We start from the raw sequence: 22,498 nt of genomic DNA, 5'->3' as shown, positions 1-22,498 counted from the left end.
TTTAGTTCGTTCTCGTTTATGTGCCCAACAATATTAAATGTTGTTAAAACATGGCAAGAGGGTGAAGCAAATGAAAACTACCTATCTAGGCAAGTTTAAATGAGGCCGGAACAACAAAACAACAAGTCCGGAAACTCCTCATGTGCATATTTTGGTTATGGTACTGTTCTGCCCTAAACACAATTTTAGAGTTGTTAAACATGCAAAGTGATGCCACCATGTTAAACTAGGCATTTTTCTACCCCATTTACATATAATGTTTGTTTAAAACCGAGCTACGGTTAATTAGTTATGAATTAAATCATTTTAGCAAGTTATTTAAGCAGATTTAAACAAACATCATTTTAAGCATTTTAAACATGGATGAAATTTACATATTATGAAAATAGACAGAAATCTAATCACATTTCGTATATAACTTATTTTAAACGGATGCACCATTTGTGAGTTATTAAATGAATGAAGTGCAAGGGTTTTTCTGTAAATTGGCGTTCACAGGAAAATAGGAAAAACGTTCAGGCAGAAAAAAATATAGAGCTAGGTCGAATCTTGCTGGCCCAACAATGGAAAAAAGGGGCTCAGGGTGGCCTCACCATGGGCTTTGCCCATGAGTTGGAGGGGAGGCCTCTGGGCCTGATGCATGCGGCGGTTGCGGCCTGTTGCTGAAGTGGCTCGCTCAACGCGAGCGAAGCAGAGACTGGGCGCTGACCCAGGCGATCGAAGCAGAGTGCGGCGGTCAACGGCGAGGAATCCGGCGGAGCTCCGGTGATGGAGGAAGGCGGAGCTCGCAGGGGAAGGAGGGATCCAGGCGCGGGGTCCCCGGATCCGGCGACGGGCGAGGTGCTGGGCCTCACATGGCCGGCGTCAGGAGGTGGACGGGGCAGCGCCATGGCGGAGGTTGGGTACCTGTGGGGGAGAGAGAGAGAGAGAGAGAGAGAGGGTGAGGGAGAGGGCGTCACGCAGGGAAGGAAAGAGGAGAGGTAGGGGCCTGGTAGGGGTGACGGCAACCAGCGGTCAAGGCAGCAGAGCAGCAGCTGTAGAAGGTGACTCCAGCCGGTTCGGGCGTCCACGGCGAAACCGAGGAGGGCCGATGCGGGCAGTGATGCAGCGGACACGGTGCTGGACTTGGCGGCGGGGAAACCGGTCGGAGGCGAGCGGCGTCTGGTGCGGCGAGGTAGCATGCTGGCGGCGTTGTCTCCTGGGCGGCGGCTTCGATCGAACGGCCGGCGAGGTCGGGTAGCAACAGGGAGGCGCGAGGCGAGGCAGGGTAGGCCTCGGACACCTGCTGAGACGAGGGAGGAGGAAATGCCTCAACCCAATCGGGATCGAGCGCAGGGTCGATCTGAGAGGGAGAGGTGGGGGTTGCTGGTTGGATCGCTGCAGATACAAGAAAGATGCGGTGGCTACAGAGGGGATGGATCCCGAGGGGAATTTGGAGTGGGTGGCGGCTGAGGGGGACAAGCGACCTAGTTTTTAGGGTTTTGTCTGATATATATAGCAAAAGGATTAAAGGAGAGGGATTTGGATCATCGGATCGAAATCCAACGGATGAGAATAAAATAGGTAGGGATTCGAAATAAGGAAACGGTGATGTTTTGTAGATGTTTGGGGATGTTCTGGATCCAACGGTGACAACTGCCCGGGTCGGGTCCGGGACAGCTTTCGGACGCACATGTGAGGAGGTCTGCGGGCTGACGAGAGAGCTTCAGCTAGGCCTGGTAGTAGGTAGTGAGCTGTGTAGACGGTCTCGAGCTGAGAGAAGAGAAGAGAGGGAGGCCCGACGACTGTTTTCGGAGACCGAAAACGTCCGACGTTAGACCGACTATATTGCCGCTATAGTTATCCGTTGGGGCATCAAACAATCTCCGAATGTGATGAAACTTGACAGGCGGTCTATCTACACTATAATAAGACCACACGTCAACTCTCATTCCCTTCCGAGAACATTTTCCGGCCACTTATAAAATACTATTTCGGACATGCCGTGGGCGCGTGCAAGTGTGGTTGGGCTCAGAACGGACAACAGAGAGAACTCGGTGAACCCGGACGGATGCAAGTTTTGAAAAACATGATGATGCGATGCATATGATGACATGACAAGATGCAACACGCAGGCAAATGACAAGGAAACAATAGCGAATAACTGGACGACACCTGGCGCAACGGTCTCGGGGCGTTACAACACTCCACCACTACGAGAGGATCTCGTCCCGAGATCTAGAATGGCACCGGAGGGCAAACGGAAGGGAAAGAGAAGAGGTGAAATTAAGTTGCTTCTTTGACAAACGAGTGAGACCAAAGAACCTTGAAAAGGTTAAGCCATTCGAGAGAAGCATACAATGGAGATGACGAAGCTGAAAACACTTCGTTAGAAAAGAGGAACAAGGGAGAACAACTTCGGGCAGCACTCCGATTGTAAAGAAAAGGAATTGAATAAGAACTTGGTTAAAGGGGCACAATACTCCAGTTAAAACAAGATAGGGAAGGAATTAAACTTGACAAGATGAGAGGATACTTGAAAGAGGACACGACACTCCGGTTAAAAGGATAAGCACGAAAAGAACATGGTCCTGACAATCCGTGATGATGAGTGAAAAGAGAAACACCTCAATGCCTCCGGATGAAAGAATCAAAGGTAGATCGTCGGAACAAAAGAGCGGAGAAGAAAAAATAACTACTCCTACCACAATTGAACTTGTAAAGCACCGTTGCAAGAAAGGATTGCACGGGGTTGTTGGGAAAACAACAACGAAGAGGATAAGCTTGTAGTGGGCTTATGGAAAACACCACAAGAACTTGAGGTGAAATTCTGCCACTAACGAAAACAATATTGGATTGATAAGAACAAGAAGACGAGGAACTTGTTCATCGGAAGGATAAAGAAGAACTTGGGTCATTTATGAGCACCATAAATAGAAAAATCCTTAGGGAAGGCTTTAGGTGAAACATAACCCAAGATAACTCCAATGACGAGATTGATGGATTTAAAATACCTCATCCTTAACAACCTGTGAATCATGAAACATGAACTCAAATTATCAAGAATGACATAATACCACCTCTATTGATACGGAAGGAAGAATTTCACTCCGGATTGCAAGATGAAGAATACTTGAGGTCCTTAGAGAAGAATCTCGATGAAAACTTCGAAAAGGAATTAAATGCTTGATGGGTCATCATGTAGAGCCTCCATGAAGAATTCCGTTAACAAAAGGATAACGAAAATAAAGAGAAGTTGAAAACACGAGGTGAAACCTTGTAATGATTTAGATAGATCTTCGTGATAATATAATTGCGAGAGCTTGGAACTCTTGGAAAATAAAAGATAATTTCGAACCGAGAATGTGATAAGAAGAACCTCCGGAATAAGGAATTGAATTTACTCGATGAAACAAGAATAAGAATTACATTATGCTTATCCTTCACCAATTTAAATTGATGACAAGCAGTGGATTCGGCATACCACTTATTCTCGTTGAAAGGATTAAAATAGATATAGCGTAAACTTGAGAAGGTCTTCGATGAACCACCGGTAGGGTTGAAACAACGAATAAATTGATATGATAACGAAGGAAGAGAAGTCTTGAATGAACCACCGTAAGAATTCAAATGACCGAGGAAAAGATAAGGACAACACCTGGAAGAATTAGAAAATGAATGAAGAAGCTTGAGAGAATCTAGATACATGAGAATGAATAGAACCTGAACTGATTAGAGAATATTTGAATGATGCACCAGAAAGATTTGGAGAATGATAGCTGAAAGCTGAGAATGAATAAATCTTCTGAAATGATGGGCTTCGGAGAATCGAATAGAAAAGACTTTTGAATTGCTCCGGAAGGATGAAAAGAATTTCCACAATCAAAACCAATTATGAGAGGATGGCCTCAAACTAGAATCATGAATCTCTGAGACAACGGATAAGATATGGAGGAAAAACTCTTCTTCGGTCCTCACAATCCAAGAATGATGACGAGAAACACCACCAAGAATTGTTGAGGCACTCCGGAATGAAGAATGGAAAAGGTTGAGCCAACGATGAAAAGAATTTAACCGATCTTAGAGAAAAGGCATTTGACTGATGATAACTCATTCTTACGTCAAACTTTAAAAGATTTGAGAATAGCTCCGGTAAAATAAGAAGAGTCAGGTAAGATCCTGGAAAAAGACCTGTGGGTTAGGGCCCACTCAAAAGATACACCGTAGCAAAATTTAAAAGAGAGAATGCACCTGTTGAATTAAATGGCTAGAATGAGATAACAACCTCGAAATAGGTTGAACGGATCTTGAATGACAAGACGAGCCTTTTGAGAAAGCTTGAGCACGCCGGAACAAATGAATAGTGAGAAGTGAATTATTATGAGGTGCAGCGGTATGAGAAGGCATTGAAATGAGGAAAGGGGTAAGATCAACAAAGCTTGACTTGAAACCACCGGAGAAGATAAAAGAAATGAAGAATGATGAACTAGAAGCTCCGTTAGTATCTTCATGAGAATCACCGGATAAGAACATTGAAGGAAAAGAATGGAGAGGCTTCACGTCAATAAGATGGATACTCGATTAAGAAATCTGAGTCCTTAAAGAAAAACAAGGGAGGGAGGGCAGGAAAAACAAAGGCAACTTGGAGATGGATGAAACAAACAACTTGAGAAGAACTGATATTTGATCTTGTGAATGTTGAAGTGATCGGATCCACTTGAAGAGAGACACACCGGTAGAACAAGATTATCATAACAATCTCGATTGGGAAAACTTTGTTTTTGCCACTCTAGCTTTTGACCACTTTGCTTATGCCACTCTAGAATTTGACATTTCACTTTTGCCACTCTTAGTTTTTGACAATACATCACAATTGCCATTCCGTGGCAAAAGCAATAATTTTAGAGTGGCAATTGCGATACATTGTCAAAATCTAGAGTGGCAAAACTGAAATGAAAAGTTATTGCTTTTTCCACAGAATGGCATTCGTGATGTATTGTCAAAAACTAAGAGTGGCAAAAGTGATATATCAAATTCTAGAGTGTCATAAGCAAAGTAGGCAAAAGCTAGAGTGGCAAAAACAAAATTTTCCCATCTCGATTATCGAGAAGGATTAGTATTCACATCGGAGTATGAGAACACCATTTGGGGAAGGTATGGAATCAACACTTGGCATTGAAGCAACTCGAATACCACAACTCCAACCAAAAACAAAGGATTGGCTTGCAGAATAAGCCAGAACAAACATATGATAGAGATTTCGTCCAAAGTTTTCATGGTGGGGCCTACACGGGCTCGATCGTACAGCACCATCATGTACAAGGCAGTGCACATGACATACGAAGCGTCCCCGAGTCGGCGTAGCCAAGGACTCTTTAAGACACAACGAGACCACTGTAAAACCAACCATGGATAGCGGACCACTAGACGTCGAACCCCAATTTCATATCATACATCTGACAGAAAGATATCCTAAGAGCTACTTGAATTCCCACTTATAAACTCCCGAAATTTTCCGGTTATGCAATCAGGTGTTGGGGATATAGGGGAAGCATAATATCTCACCCAAAACTAGCAAATCCTACATCCAGCTGTATCCATTCTTCAACACATAACCAAGAAACCTTCAGAAATCATCTACCTCAACCTTCAAAAAGCATCCGTTATACGAGTTATGGCAATACTCCCAAACTCCCGCCCCAGTACTGGGTGGCGTTGAGGTTATCTCACCAACAACTGCATAAAAGAGATTTTTTATGTCGGCAAAACTAAACTCAGGTATTCCAGAACTGCAACGATAAAATTGTGACGACAACACCTCGGAGCTCAACTCCCCGGGACACTACCACAACCCCTAAATGTCAGGAGGCACCAAGAACAATGTTCTCGTCACAAAACCATCGGAACGATTCCAAGATACCCGCGTGATCCTATAATTTTTTTGTGAAAATTTGAGAAGAGAATAGTCAAAACTCTACGTCAGGATGCCTCACCAGAGCGACGAAGGGATTGAGGAGTAAAAAGAATTCCTAACTCTCCGATATATATAATCTTAAATGACTCAATACATATTTCTAGACTCAACAACGCCAGCTATTCGATCAAGCAGGGGGGCTCCTAAGGTCGGGGAAGGCTCTGGTTACGAACTTGTAACGCCCTCGATGCGGCTATATCTCCCACTTGTCGAAGCACGACTTAGAGGCATAACCGCATTGAAAGCAATGTCGCAAGTGAGGTAATCTTCACACAACCCATGTAATACATAAGGGAAAGAGATACATAGTTGTCTTACAATCGCCACTTCACACAAATACATGAATAAAGCATTACATCATCCAAATACAATCAAGGCCCGACTACGGAGCCAAAATAAAAGAAGACTGCCCCAAAAGCTACACAGATCCCCGATCGACCCCAACTGGGCTCCACTACTAATCAACTAGAAACGGAACAACACAAAGGACAAGATCTTCATCGAACACCTCCATGAGCTTGGTTGCGTCACCTGCTCGGTAACATCGGCACCTGCAAACTGGTTTTGGAAGTATCGGTGAGTCACGGGGACTCAGCAATCTCACACCCTCGCGATCAAGACTATTTAAGCTTATGGGTAAGGTAAAAGGTATGAGGTGGAGCTGCAGCAAGCGACTAGCATATATGGTGGCTAACATACACAAATGAGAGCGAGAAGAGAAGGCAAAGCACGATCGATAAAAGTATGATCAAGAAGTGATCCTAGAACAACCTACGTCAAGCATAACTCCAACACCGTGTTCACTTCCCGGACTTCGCCGAGAAGAGAACATCACGGTTACACACGCGGTTGATGTATTTTAATTAAGATCAACTTCAGGTTTTCTACAACCGAAAATTAACAAATTCCCATCTGCCCATAACCGTGGGCACGGCTTTCGAAAGTTCAAATCCCTGCAGGGGTGTCCCAACTTAGCCCATCACAAGCTCTCACCGTCAACGAAGGATATTCCTTCTAGCGGGAAGACCCGATCAGGCTCGGAATCCCGGTTACAAGACATTTCGACAATGGTAAAACAAGACCAACAAGACCGCCCGATGCGCCGACATCCTGATAGGAGCTGCACATAACTCGTTCTCAGGGCAACACTGGATGAGCGCTCCGTGCAACTAAAACCAGCCCTCAAGTTTCCCCGAGGTGGCGCTGCAAAGGACTCTAGTTCGGACCAACACTTAGACAAGCACTGGCCCGGGGGGGTTAAAATAAAGATGACCCTCGGGATGCGTGACTCCCAATGGAAAAAGGCTAGATGGCGAATGGTAAAACCAACGTTGGGCCTTGCTGGAGGAGTTTTATTCAAGGCGAACTGTCAAGGGGTTCCCATTATAACCCAACCGCGTAAGGAACGCAAAATCCGCGAACATAACACCGATATGACAGAAACTAGGGCGGCAAGAGTGGAACAAAACACCAGGCATAAGGCCGAGCCTTCCACCCTTTACCAAGTATATAGATGCATTAATTAAATAAGAGATATTGTGATATACCAACAAGTAAACATGTTCCAACTAGGAACAACATCTCCATGTTCCAACAAGGAACAAACTTCAATCTTCACCTGCAACTAACAACGCTATAAGAGGGGCTGAGCAAAGCGGTAACATAGCCAAACAACGGTTTTCTAGGACAAGGTGGGTTAGAGGCTTGGCTTAACAATATGGGAGGCATGATAAGCAAGGGGTAGGTATCGCAGCATAGGCCTAGCAAAAGAGTGAGCAACTAAGCAAGCAAAGATAGAAGTGATTTCGAGGGTATGGTCATCTTGCCTGAGATACCACAAGGAAGAAGAACGAGTCCATGAAGAAGCCAAACGAACATAGTCGAACGGTTCCTTACAAATGCGACGTTATCGAAACCAACCCGAAGAAGCAACACCGGAAAATAGCAAACAACCTAGTAAACAACCACCACATAGACATGGCATGATGCGCAAACAAGTATGATGCATGTCCGGTTTAAAGAGGGCATGGCATGGCAAAGTGCACAAGCAATCCTACAAATTAAGTGGAGCTCAATATGCAACTCCGTTGCATATTGATGAAACACCACGTTCAAGTTATTTAGTTCGATCTCGTTTATGTACCCAACAATATTAAATGTTGTTAAAACATGGCAAGAGGGTGAAGCAAATGAAAACTACCTATCTAGGCAAGTTTAAATGAGGCCGGAACAACAAAACAACAAGTCCGGAAACTCCTCATGTGCATATTTTGGTTATGGTACTGTTCTGCCCTAAACACAATTTTAGAGTTGTTAAACATGCAAAGTGATGCCACCATGTTAAACTAGGCATTTTTCTACCCCATTTACATATAAGGTTTGTTTAAAACCGAGCTAAGGTTAAGTAGTTATGAATTAAATCATTTTAGCAAGTTATTTAAGAAAATTTAAACAAACATCATTTTAAACATTTTAAACATGGATGAAATTGACATATTATGAAACTAGACAGAAATCTAATCACATTTCATATATAACTTATTTTAAACCGATGCACCATTTGTGAGTTATTAAATGAATGGAGTGCAAGGGTTTTTCTATAAATTGGCGTTCACAGGAAAATAGGAAAAACGTTCAGGCAGAAAAAAATATAGAGCTGGGCTGAATCTTGCTGGCCTAACAATGGAAAAAAGGGGCTCAGGGTGGCCTCACCATGGGCTTTGCCCATGAGTTGGAGGGGAGGCCTCTAGGCCTGATGCATGCGGCGGTTGCGGCCTGTTGCTGAAGTGGCTCGCTCAACGCGAGCGAAGAAGAGACTGGGCGTTGACCCAGGCGATCGAAGCAGAGTGCGGGGGTCAACGGCGAGGAATCCGGCGGAGCTCCGGCGATGGAGGAAGGCAGAGCTCGCCGGAAATGGAGGGATCCGGGCGCGGGGTCCCCGGATCCGGCGATGGGCGAGGTGCTGGGCCTCACATGGCCGGCGTCAGGAGGTGGACGGGGCAGCGCCATGGCGGAAGTTGGGTACCTGCGGGAGAGAGAGAGAGGGTCAGGGAGAGGGAGTCGCGCAGGGAAGGAAAGAGGAGAGGCAGGGGCCTGGTAGGGGTGCCGGCCACCAGCGGTCAAGGCAGCAGAGCAGCAGCTGTAGAAGACGGCGACTCGAGCCGGTTCGGGCGTCCACGGCGAAACCGAGGAGGGACGGCGCGGGCAGTGATGCAGCGGACACGGTGCTGGACTTGGCGGCAGGGAAACCGGTCGGAGGCGAGCGGCGTCTGGTGCGGCGAGGTAGAAGGCCGGCGGCGTTGTCTCCTGGGTGGCGGCTTCGATCGAACGGCCAGCGAGGTCGGGCAGCAATAGGGAGGCGCGAGGCGAGGCAGGGTAGGCCTCGGGCACCTATTGAGACGAGGGAGGAGGAAAGGCCTCGACCCAATCGGGATCGAGAGCGGGGTCGATCTGAGAGGGAGTGGTGGGGGTTGCTAGTTGGATCGCTGCAGATACGAGGAAGATGCGGTGGCTACAGAGGGGATGGATCCCGAGGGTAATTTGCAGTGGGTGGCGGCTGAGGGGGACAAGCGACCTAGTTTTTAGGGTTTTGTCTGATATATATAGCAAAAGGATTAAAGGAGAGGGATTTGGATCATCGGATCGAAATCCAACGGACGAGAATAAAATAGGTAGGGATTCCAAATAAGGAAATGGTGATGTTTTTTAGATGTTTGGTTATGTTCTGGATCCAACGGTGACGACTGCCCGGGTCGGTTCTGGGACAGCTTTCGGACGCGCGCGTGAGGAGGTCCGCGGGCTGACGAGAGAGCTTCAGCTAGGCCTGGCAATAGGTAGTGAGTTGTGTAGACGGTCTCGAGCTGAGAGAAGAGAAGAGAGGGAGGCCCGGCGACTGTTTCCGGAGACCGAAAACGTCCGACATTAGACCGACTATATTGCCGCTATAGTTATCCGTTGGGGCATCAAACAATCTCCGAATGCGATGAAACTTGACAGGCGGTCTATCTACACTATAATAAGACCACACGTCAACTCTCATCACCTTCCAAGAACATTTTCTGGCCACTTATAAAATACTATTTCGAACATGCCGCGGGCGCGTGCAAGTGTGGTTGGGCTCAGAACGGACAACGGAGAGAACTCGGAGAACCCGGACGGATGCAAGTTTTGAAAAACATGACGATGCAATGCATATGATGACATGACAAGATGCAACACGTAAGCAAATGACAAGGCAACACCAGCGAATAACTGGACGACACCTGGCGCAACGGTCTCGGGGCATTACAATCAAGCACCGTAAGATCGAACCCATCACAAAGAACCTCTTCCCATTGCAAGATAAATAGATCGAGTTGGCAAAAAACCAAATATCAAAGAAGAAATACGAGGCTATAACTTTCGTGGATAAAAAGATAGATCTGATCATAAACTCAAAGTTCATCGGATCCCAACAAACACGCCGCAAAAAGAGTTACGTCATATGGATCTCCAAGAGACCATTGTATTGAGAATCAAACGAGAGAGAGGAAGCCATATAGCTACTAACTATGGACCCGAAGGTCTACAAAGAACTACTCACGCATCGTCGGAGAGGCACCAATGGACATGATGAACCCCTCCGCGGTGGTTTCTGGAATTAGTGAAATTAACACTTGTCTGGAATTTGGATCTGGTGGTTTCTGGAACTTGCGGCGGCTGAAATTGATTTTCGTCGACTCCCGTAGGGTTTCTGGAATATTGGGGTATTTATAGAGTAAAAGAGGCAGTTCAGGGGGCACCCGAGGTGGGCACAACCAACTTGGGCGCGCCTGGAGGTGCTCCCGTCGGAGCACCCCCAGGCACTTCTCTGGCCCATTGGATTTCTTCTGGTCGAAAAAAATCCACAAAAAGTTTTGCTTCGTTTGGACTTCATTTGATATTGATTTCTCGTGATGTAAAAAACATGCAAAAACAGCAACTGTCACTTGGCACTATGTCAATAGGTTAGTACCAAAAAAATGATATAAATGACTATAAAATGATTGCAAAACATCCAAGAATGATAATATAACATCATGGAATAATAAAAAATTATATATACGTTGGAGACGTATCACGCCACACTGTGAATGTAAACATAAAAATCACATTCAAAATATCATGTTGTTGTCAGCAATAGCGTGGACAAGAACAAAAGTCGGGAGTACTTAGTGAAATATGTACTCCCGGCTATAAAGGAAAAGTGGCGTGAGAGCGATAGATGAAACACCATCTACGTACAACAGGACAACGCTTGGACTCACATTTTTCCAAATGATCAACTTTTTGTGCAGGAAGCAGCTAGGGGTGGTTGGGATATTAAGATGATATATCAACCACCTAATTCACCTGACCTGAATATATTAGATGTTGGATGGTTTGCCTCCATTCAAGAAATGTTCCATAAGAAAATGCCCAAGACCCTCGCTGAGATTGTCCAAAAGGTTTAGCACTATTTTCCTTACAAATATATGCATACTTTGGTTTCCTAGTTGTCTGTGTACTGATTTGAGTACTTGTATATTGTGTCTTGTGTGCAATAGGTTAATGAATCACTTGCTAAGTACCCCCATCAAAAGCTCAATAGGATCTAGTTGAGTCATCAAGTGTGCATGAGTGAGATCATCAAGCACAAGGGGTCTATCCACTACGCGGTTCCTCACATAAAGAAACAAGCTTTAGAGAGGCAAGGCGATCTTTCGGTCCATTTTGAACATCGACAAAGAATATGTTGAGGCCGCAATTGCCTATTTGAACTCAGCTTGAATTGTAATGGTGAAATTTAGTTGATGTAGATTTGAGAAGCCTCCTGCTTATTTTGCATTCTAGTGCAATGGCAAACTTAGTTTGATGTAATTGAGGACTCTTATGAATTTGCATCATTTAACTTGCTTGTTTTTTAAAGGATTTAACTTGCTTCTTTGCCCAAGAGATTTCAACTCAATCATGATTCTTTGCCACACCACAAGTACAAGAACATTTACTTTCTTCATGGCATTACAACAACAAAAAATATGCAAGATATTTGAAGTTTCCAATATAAATAAAGTTTAGATTGATGCTCACTTCGACTTCAACTTATATTAGAGTAGATGATCCTCTAAAACTGAAACTTACATAGATAATGCATTAAACTCAAACCATCACCGATGCACACTTCAACTCAAACTGACATCGATGATCCATAATTCGATGATAGCATTTCATCGACCCTCCATACTAATTTAGCTCGCTATCGGGTACGACTATGCCATTATCTTCGTCCTTTGAAACTTCGCTGGGGCTGCGAGGGCATAGAATACAAAACCCTTATTTGTCCAACACCTCCACCATTGCACAATCTTTGCACCAAGTATTGCGGGGCTGAGTATGGTTGGCACACACGTCGCAAGAAGGCAACTCCTTTGCCACCGGCAATCTGCATCCCATGCAAAGAAAAATCGCACGGCCTCCATGGACACCACACTTGGTGCACACCCACGGAAGTATGCATGCCACAACTGGCGGTGGGCTTGAATCGCTTGGTGCGGATGGCTTCAGCCTTGGTGAACAACTCGTTGACATGTGCTCGTTGACGATCGACAGCCGCCAACATCACCTGGCAGCATGCACGGCGACTCTTGATGACCTCCTCGCTATCAACCATGACGTGATCACCTTCCAAAACATCGGACGGGTCTTTAGTTTGGATCTCCAACCAGGGGCGGAGCCAGGATTTAGGTATAGGGGGGACCAAGTCAAGTAGACAAAAAAATCCAGTGTAAAAAATAATCATATAGAACAAGGTTTTGCTTCAGCGACATAAAAACATCATCATATTTTTATTAGTTTAAATTGACCCCTACGACTGCCAATAAAATAAAATAAATATTTTATACATATTTGGATAATGTATAATGGGCAGTGTTTTTCTCTTCATAGCTGCTGAATTGCAATCTCGAATTGACATAGTGTATAATTTTGACATAAAAAATGGATCAAAGATAGGAAGTAGGACAAAATATTTTGCATCATGATAGTGATATTTTGCATCTCGAATAGGAAGTATTCATAGAATCTTATTGTCATAAATCACATAACCAAAACAACAAAATTCTGATGTATCAATTGATTTAATTCAACACTGATACAAGATGGGAATCAAGATAGATTAGTAGATAGTGTGATCTGTTAAACCTTGGTTGTTTCGTTGGTTGGAGCCGGAAAAATTGACGAATGCAGCAGGTTGGGTCACGCCGCCGCTGAATACCTGAATCAGACCGGGAAGCAGCAGGGCTTGGCGGGGAGAGGAGAGGCGAGCAGGCGGCAAGAGCGTGGAAACTGAAACAGCGGCGACTAACTTTTTTGAGATAGCTCACCACTCATGTCAAGTAGTAATAGCGGTGACTAACTTTGTGCAACTAATTGCACGTATTTAGTAATTACGGTGGAAACAGCGAACTAGAGCCAATGGCCAATTGGCCGCTTCATTAGGCTTTTTCACATGGGTCTTTTTCTCCTTCCAATATTCACGCTGCCTGATAGGGGGGCCGAATACTGTCCACATACGTTTGTATCGCTATAGTTGCATCGTAGGTGATCGTTCACTACCGGAACAGGGCTCTAAGCCGACAGCCAAATGTATGCCGACGGCCACCGTCGGCCTAATCCGAGCTATGCCGACAGCTAGATCCTGGCCGTCGGCGTACAATGGCCGTTGGGCTATCCCCGTCTACGCCGACAGCAGCCGTCGGCACAACACAGCTGTCGGCTTATCCCGGACTACGCCTACAGCTGCCGTCGGCATATACTGGCTGTCGGCATAGATGCGGGCCCGCCGACAACACTCATCACGGCCGGCTAACGACGTCAAATCTATGCCGACGGCCGTGACGGGTGGCCGTCGGCATAGATACGGGTGACACGTCACCGATCCAGAGCGCACCGACCAGGACCTATGCCGACGGCAGCCGTCGGCATAGATGACACGTCATCGATCCGCGGCGCTGTCCATCTGCCCTGGCCGCAGCTATGCCGACGGCTTTGCCGTCGGCATAGTTTTTTTTTCTTTTTTTCCATATAGTATTATTATTATTAAGCATACAGTATGTCTTAATAAGCATACATATAGATTGTGCTAATAAGCATACATATAGTATGTGTTAATAAGCATATAGTAAGGATACATATAGTTTTTTTTGTTTCTCTTCACTGTTTTCTTTATTATTATTATTTAACTAACTTACATACGGTATGTGTTAATAAGCATACATACATTATTTTTCGGTTCTGTACAGAGCGGTGTGACCCCCCTCACGAACGGTGCCGCCGCCAGCCGACAACTGGAATGGGGAACAGCCGCATCGGGTCTATACGAAGGGGACTTTGCTCCAAGTGTTCATATATATCGGATGACCTACCACAACCGGATGGTGTTATGCCATGTCCGAAGAGGCGGCACGCATCTCCGGGGTGTGGCCCCGTCACGGACGGCGCCGCCGCCGGCACCTTGAGGAGGGGAACGGACGCGTCGGGTCTACATGGAGTGGATGTATCTGTGGGTCTGGCCCGGATGTTGCTCCCGGGTGTCTCTATGGGCGGACCTGACACAATCGGGTGGAGAGGTCCACTGGTCAAAGCCCGTCCGTGCAAAGTCAAAGGGCTAGATCTCGTGGTCAACCGCTCCAGGGTTAGGCGGGACGGGGGCCCTGGGGGGTAGCAATGCCATCGGAGCATCGTACCGCGCCTTATACATGTGGGGTGGTGTTGTGGCATGTCCGAAGAGGCCGCACGCGTCTCCGGTGCGTGGCCCCCTCACGGACGGCGCCGCCGCCGGCACCTGGAGGGGGGAAACTACCGCATCGGGTCTACACGGAGTGGATTTTGCTGTGGGTTTGGCCCAGATGTTGCTCCCCGGTGTCCCTCTGGGCTGACCCGACACAACCGGGTGGAGAGGTCCACTGGTCAAAGCCCGTCCGTGCAAAGTCAAAGGGCTATATCCCGTGGTCAAACGCTACAGGGTTAGGCGGGACGGGGGCCCTGGGGGGTAGCAATGCCACCGAAGCATCGCACCGGGCCCTCATACATGCAGGGTGGTGTGGTGAAATGTCCGAAGAGGCGGCACGCGTCTCCGGGGCGTGGCCCCCCTCACGGACGGCGCCGCCGCCGGCACCTGGAGGGGGGAAACGGACGCGTAGGGTCTACACGGAGGGGATCTTGTTGTGGGTCTGGCCCGGATGTTGCTCCCGGGTGTCTCTATGGGCGGACCTGACACAACCGGGTGGAGAGGTCCACTGGTCAAAGCCCGTCCGTGCAAAGTCAATGGGCTAGATCCCGTGGTCAAACGCTACAGGGTTAGCCGGGACAGGGGCCCTGGGGGGTAGCAATGCCACCGGAGCGTCGTACCGGGCCCTCATACATGCGGGGTGGTGTTGTGGCATGTCAGAAGAGGCGGCACACGTCTCCGGGGTGTGGCCCCCGTCACGGACGGCGCCGACGCCGGCACCTGGAGGGGGAAACGGACGCGTCGGGTCTACACGGAGAGGATCTTGCTACGGATCTGGCCCGGATGTTGCTCCCCGGTGTCCCTTTGGGCCGACCTGACACAACCGGGTGGAGAGGTCCACTGATCAAAGCCCGTCCGTGCGAAGTCAAAGGGCTAGATCTCGTGGTCAACCGCTCCAGGGTTAGGCGGGACGGGGGCCCTGGGGGTAGCAATGCCACCAGAGTATCGTACCGCGCCTCATACATGTGGGGTGGTGTTGTGGCATGTCCGAAGAGGCCGCACGCGTCTCCGGTGCGTGGCCCCCTCACGGACGGCGCCGCCGCCGGCACCTGGAGGGGGGAAACTACTGCATCGGGTCTACACGGAGTGGATTTAGCTGTGGGTTTGGCCCAGATGTTGCTCCCCGGTGTCCCTCTAGGCTGACCCGACAAAACCGGGTGGAGAGGTCCACTGGTCAAAGCCCGTCCGTGCAAAGTCAAAGGGCTAGATCCCGTGGTCAAACGCTACAGGGTTAGGCGGGACGGGGGCCCTGGGGGGTGGCAATGCCACCGGAGCGTGTCCGGTGTGTGCCCCCCCTCACGGACGGCGCCGCCGCCGGCACCTGGAGGGGGGAAACGGGTGCGTCGGGTCTACATGGAGGGGATCTTGCTGTGGGTCTGGCCCGGTTGTTGCTCCAAAGTGTTCCTATGGGCTGACCTAACACAACCGGATGGGAAGGTCCGCTGGTCAAAGCCCATCCGTGCAAAGTCAAAGGGCTAGATCCCGTGTCAAACGCTACAGGGTTAGGCGGGAGGGGGGCCTGGGGGGTAGCAATGCCACCGAAGCATCGCACCGGGCCCTTATACATGCGGGGTGGTGTGGTGAAATGTCCGAAGAGGCGGCACGCGTGTCCGGGGCATGGCCCCCCTCACGGACGGCGCCGCCGCCGGCACCTGGAGGGGGGAAACGGACGCGTAGGGTCTACACGGAGGGGATCTTGTTGTGGGTCTGGCCCGGATGTTGCTCCCGGGTGTCTCTATGGGCGGACCTGACACAACCGGGTGGAGAGGTCCACTGGTCAAAGCCCGTCCGTGCAAAGTCAATGGGCTAGATCCCGTGGTCAAACGCTACAGGGTTAGCCGGGACGGGGGCCCTGGGGGGTAGCAATGCCACCGGAGCGTGTCCGGGTGTGCCCCCCCTCACGGACGGCGCCGCCGCCGGCACCTGGAGGGGGGAAACGGGCGCGTCGGGTCTACATGGAGGGGATCTTGCTGTGGGTCTGGCCCGGTTGTTGCTCCAAAGTGTTCCTATGCGGCTGCGAAGAAGAAAGCTCGTCAGTTGCAGTACGAGGTGCGCTGGGTTGCCGTCTCGCAGTACTACCACTACTACCTGCACCAAAAGATGACCAAAACTCAAGCGCAGAAGCTACGACTTACCTTGAGCAAGGAGCAGTTCATGATGGTAACTATTACTAACTTTTCATTGTTTCAAGCAGTCAACTATATGTTTCGTGCTCACATGTCATGCTTTCAAAATTTGCATAGGTTGTTCCTCGTTGGTGCTATGGAAGGCATGACGGATGGGCGAGTTTGGTGGATAGGTGGCTCGGCGCCGATGCAGAGTTTGCTGCCAAGAGCATCAAGGCCCGGGCTAACCGTGGAGACGACGGGACACACGGCCAAGGAAACAGGAACCACTGGGGCTTCAAGGCCATGAAGGTATATCTATGTGCATGATGCATTTTTGTTCTTCTTTACGTCATGTTCTTATGTATGGCTGACTTCTATTTGACGTTGTAGGAGGACAAGTTGAAGAGGCCGCTCTCAGACATGGAGTCGTGGAAGCTGGCCCGCGAGCGGAGTCATCGCAAGGAGGGCGAGAGCCAGTACTACGGCAAGACCGAGGAGCACCTGGGGTCTTACATTCATCACTATCAGGAGTTGCATCCGGATGTTCCTGTTGCTGAGGTCGCCCAGTCTCAGATCGACGACACGGCGGTGGTGGCCATCCAGGGGAAGAAGAATGGCCGGTATCCGTGTTTCGATGGCTTGATCACTCCTTCGATCTCGTACACACGGCTTCGGGCTAGCAACCCGAGCCAGTTAGAGAGTACGGGGCGTTCACAGACTCCCTTAGCCCGCCAGCATGCTGTAAGTACTTCCTCCTTATCTTTTTCTATCTTGCATTCTCAGTTTATTTTCAGCATTGCTCACTTAGAAACAACCTAAATTATGTAGGCATATAAGGAGTTTGTCGAGCATAGGAATCTCGAGGTGCGGGAGTACTTGAAACGAGTGAAGGCAAACGATGATTACAACCGTCAGATGATGACGGTTAGTTTTGCCCTCTTAAAACCAACCTAAATTTTTGCACTTTCATTCCTTCTAATCTTCTAGTTTGCTTGTTTAACTAACATTCAGGCTATGTTGGCATCTTGGACTAACCGCACGGATCCACCACAAATGGGACCCCCACCACCACGTGCGGGAGAACCCCCACGCGTGCCCACGTTCGATGAATGGGTGGCACTAGGCAGTGATGGTTCGGTTAGTACATTTGCCTAACTACTAGCAAACTAGTTCTCGTTCATGAAACACTATCATATCATATTTACTGTTAGAATCTTTTTTGAAACATGTAGGGGACCGGTGGCTCGACTCCTGCTCCGTCGACCCCAGTCACTCCGATCTGGCAGAGTGGTGGTGGTCGCGATGACGGTTTTGGCGGAGGTGGTGCTTTTGACGGAGGTGGTGGTGGTTATGGCGGAGGTGGTGGTTTTGGCGGGGGTGCTCTTGCTTGATGATTCCGTGCATGTGGCCATCGTGCCATGCCTTTCATATTCCTACTTTTATCATGTTTCATGTCTTGCACTACTTTTATGTTCATGAACTTCCATCGGTGATGATCTTTAGATGATGTGATGAACTTGAGTATGTTTAGATGAACTTGAGTATGTTCACATGATGAATTGTCATATTTCATATTGTTCTATTTTGAAATGCTGTCAAATCAATTGGAAAAGAGAAAACAGGGAAAATAAAAAAAAACAAAAAAACTATGCCTACGGCAAAGCCGTCGGCATATATACGCCCAGGAGTTACCAGGGCTTGCCACGTGGCAAACTATGCCGACGGCTTTGCCGTAGGCATAGCCGTGCTGCCAGGAGAAACCAGGAGCTGCCACGTGGCAGGGCTATGCCTACGGCAAAGCCGTCGGCATAGATTTCCATCTATGCCGACGGCTTTGCCGTAGGCATAGCCCTGCCGCCAGGAGAAGCCGGGGGGCGACACGTGGAGCAGGTATGCCGACGGCGTGGCCGTCGGCATACCTGCTCCACGTGTCGTCTCCTGTATCGCGCCACGTGTCGTCTCCTGAATAGCGCTGTTGACGGCGCCGTCCGTTGCCGTCAGACGGAAAACAACGCCGACGGCTATCCCACGGCCGTCGGCATATGCACCTATGCCGACGGCTATACTACGCCGACGGTCTGACACATCTACGCTGACGTGATCTACGCCGACGGGGCTATGCCGACGGCGGCCGTAGGCATAGATCTATGCCGACGGCAAAGGACCTATGCCGACGGCCTTGGGCCGTAGGCATAGCCCGCGAGTCCGGTAGTGGTTGGGGGGGGGGCTGCTGGTCCCCTGGCTCCGCCATTGTCTCCACCTCCACCACCACGACCTCTCCTTCCGAATCTGCCATGCTTTGGTCCGCCACCACCACAGCCTCTGCACCCTCGCCACCTTGAGCCATCGCTTATGTTCCTTGGCATAGGATGGAGTGCTTTATATAGATGGAACAAGACGAAGACTAGCCAAACGAGAGGAGCATGCATTCACACTGTGCATGCATGGAGATTTCCCACTCCATGTCGCACTATGCATGGAGCCTTTCCCACCCGTGTGCACACCCAGCATTCCCACTATGCATGCAGCCTAGTACGCCTGCCTAGTACCCCCTCCGTTCCTAAATACTTGTCTTTCTAGGCATTTCAACAACTGACTACATACGGAGCAAAATGAGTGAATCTACACTCTAAAATATGTCTACATAAATCCGTATGTAGTAGTCATTTGAAATGTTTAGAAAGACAAGTATTTAGGAACAGAGGGAGTACTAGTCTAATTAACTATTCTAAACAGTAAATGCCAACGGGCCTTAAACCTCACATATTCTGGAAATGCATGTAAACGGAAGTGTGCCTTATAAACTGTGACGAAGGGGGTAGTTAGCAAACTTCTCATAATTATATAACGCAAATCACGAGCAGGAAGTGACATTTTTTTACACAATCACATTAATATGGCCACATAAATCATAAGCTAAAGTGTATGCCATTATACTTATATCCCGATGCAAAATGTGGAGTACATGTCCGATGAGTAGAGGTGTACACACACTCTATCTCTCATAATCTAACACACATACCAGTTATGTGACGCCCGCTAAACAGACCCGTATGTGTACAATTTGTGCACGCTAGGGTACATGTGATGCAGCGCATTTATTTAAGCTGGACGGTGAACCCAAATACTAGCCGCGTTCATTTCCCTCCCGCCGCCTCTTCTTCGGTCGCTGTTGCCCGATAGCCATGGCCCGGCCGAAGGTAACGACATACGGCATGCTCCCGCCAGAGTGGCGCTTTGAGCTGCTTCCGAAGATCTGGAAGCGGCGTGAAGCCCGAATTGCAGCCGCCCTGCCTTCGGAATCCAGACTAGCCGGAGCCGAGGGAGGAGGCGGTGGAGACGAAGCAGCACGCGGAGCCGGAGGAGGAGAACGATGACATGGTCGACACGGAGCCGGAACAGGAGGACGACGATGCGGGCGAGGCAGAGCTGGCGCCACCGACTGCATGCCTCGCCATGGCGGAGTTGATCCAAGTGGAGTGGGTGGCGGAACAACATGCCATCCTCGAGTCCATCCAGTCGGAGGCCAAGGTGGAGGCCAACCGCCTATTCCACCGCCAGCGGGAGTGGGGGATCAACGAGATGTTAGCTAAACTAGAGGAGGAGCAGGAGGAGCTGGAGTTGCAGCATGCGGCTGCCTACCCTTCTCTGACGACGAGTAGTGTGGTCTAGCTTAGGTTATGTACTTAATACTACTAGCTACTACTAGTGCATGGTATGTATGGATTTGAGATATCTAGTACTACTCCTCAATGTAAACTACTTTTAAGATGAATGAATCAAATCTTGGTGAGCGCCTTTTGTTTGTTAAAAAAACATAATTCTAATATTCCCTCCTTTCTTGTTTAAAGGGCTCATCTAAAATAGATTTCCATTATACCCAGACTTAAAGGGCTTTGAGTCTCACGCCACATTTATTTCATAGAGATAAGAGAAAGGAGATTTTAGTGGTCATGCATGCATCTTTTTGTGCTAGTACTATATTAGGGTTGACTGGTCGCTTTCCGCGGACGTGCCCGGGCGGTGGAAGAGGAAGGAGAAGGGAAGCGGGCTATGGAATATGCCGATTGCAGAACGAGCTTCAAGGAACGTTCGTGCCAAACAATGCATACTACAGTATAGCTAGCACGTACACCAGCGGAGTATTAATTGGCCTTTAGGTTGCATGTGGATGACATGGATACAACATGCAGGCGGTAGTTTTGACAGCCTACAACTCCGCCTCGCACGATTTGGCCACGCAATATTTGCATGCATGCATGTCATGCACGTACTTGTCGAAGGTGTGCTTGAAAAAGGGCGACGAGGTCCGCTAGTCCGCGTTGGTCCATGCGGTCGGAACACAAACTAATCTCAGTAGCTGTAAATGCCATGCGTGCTTTAATTTTGGGCTAGTGGATGTACGCGAATGTGCCGTACAACGAACCGCCCGCCAGCTCCCTAATCTCAAATATAAACTGTACTAGTGCGCCACCGCAGAACATCCTTTCCGAAGGGATGAAGCCCTGCCGTTACCATCTCCTCTTGTGTAAACTAGCTCCCCAAGGGACAAGGCAGTTCGTCACCATTGCCATGGATTCACAAGGCGGTGGTGCTTCTCATCCTCGTTGAGGTTTGGAGACCTTGGACAAAGATCATTTGGGAGAAATTGTAAGTCGCTCTGACTTCCTCACATCCACAAGACTCAGCAGTACTTGCACTAAATATTTTAAGAGGGTGCGTAAATATGCGTGGCAGAAGGCTATGCTAGTTGGTGTGCCATGCGTCCTCAAGGATGAGGATGTTTCCTAGGGGGGGGGTCTCTCTAGCGCGGCGTGGCTGTTGTTGCAAGTTGACGCCCCTTGAGATGCCGACGTTGAGGGGCACTCGGATTTTTTCTGATGAGCAGGTAAGTGATGAGTTTGATCACATAGTAAGTGCATTCTAAAGACTACTTCCGTGTCCATTTCATAATTCCCCCGTTGCCCACTGTTCCATAGGTTAGGCTTGGTGCCAATGGAGATTCGCTTGCATATGTATGGGAGGGTACCAACATAAATTTGCACAACATCTACAACGGTGACATAGCTACTGTAGAACCTTTGTCCAACATTGGGATCATCCATGCAACGGGCCATCACCTAAATTGGTAGGATGAAACAATGGTGAGACTAAAGAAGATAGCAATCCCGGGAGCCTCGATAAGGTCATCCACCAACATAAATTACAGTCTCATCGCGGTGTTCGACATCGCAATTACTTTCACGAACCCTACACATGGTGGTCAAAGGTGGACCATGTTGTCTGCGGCCGATTTGTTGACGTACGAGTATGAAGATGCGGTGCTCCTTTTTAACTGCATCTTCACAGTGACAAACCAGGGGACTTGTTTCGTATGGGACACATCCTACGGTATACTCCCTCTCTTCCAGTTTATTTGTTTTGTTTTTCTGTTTTATAAGTTTCAAATTCAAATTTAGAGCTCCCAATCACATGTTGAGATTACAATGTGCATTAAATCGTTGCATGCATGTAGTAGGTTTTTATTGGTCATTTATATTGGTCACACATGCATGCATTTCAATTAACTTTTTTACCACAATTTTTTAGGAAACTGAGTGCAGTAATTGAGTAATTTTACAAATTACCGGTACTACACCTGAAACGATACAA

At 48.3% G+C, this 22,498-nt stretch overlaps 1 protein-coding gene across 1 annotated transcript; it reads left to right on the top strand.

Moving 5' to 3' along the window:
* Window positions 1-16,769: 16,769 nt before the first annotated feature.
* LOC125554701 (uncharacterized) lies at window positions 16,770-17,808 on the top strand. The gene is made up of 4 exons (XM_048718166.2): window positions 16,770-16,898; window positions 16,982-17,155; window positions 17,237-17,587; window positions 17,675-17,808. The coding sequence occupies exons 1-4, from the start codon at window positions 16,839-16,841 to the stop codon at window positions 17,798-17,800; spliced, it is 711 nt and encodes a 236-aa protein (XP_048574123.2). The 5' UTR covers window positions 16,770-16,838; the 3' UTR covers window positions 17,801-17,808.
* The last annotated feature ends 4,690 nt before the right edge of the window (window positions 17,809-22,498 follow it).

The sequence above is a fragment of the Triticum urartu genome, chromosome 4A (genome assembly GCF_056163025.1).
Source record: "Triticum urartu cultivar PI428250 chromosome 4A, HENAU_Tu73, whole genome shotgun sequence".
Lineage (NCBI taxonomy): Eukaryota > Viridiplantae > Streptophyta > Magnoliopsida > Poales > Poaceae > Triticum > Triticum urartu.
Note: the sequence above shows the minus strand (reverse complement) of the source record. Positions and strands in the feature narration are given on the sequence as shown.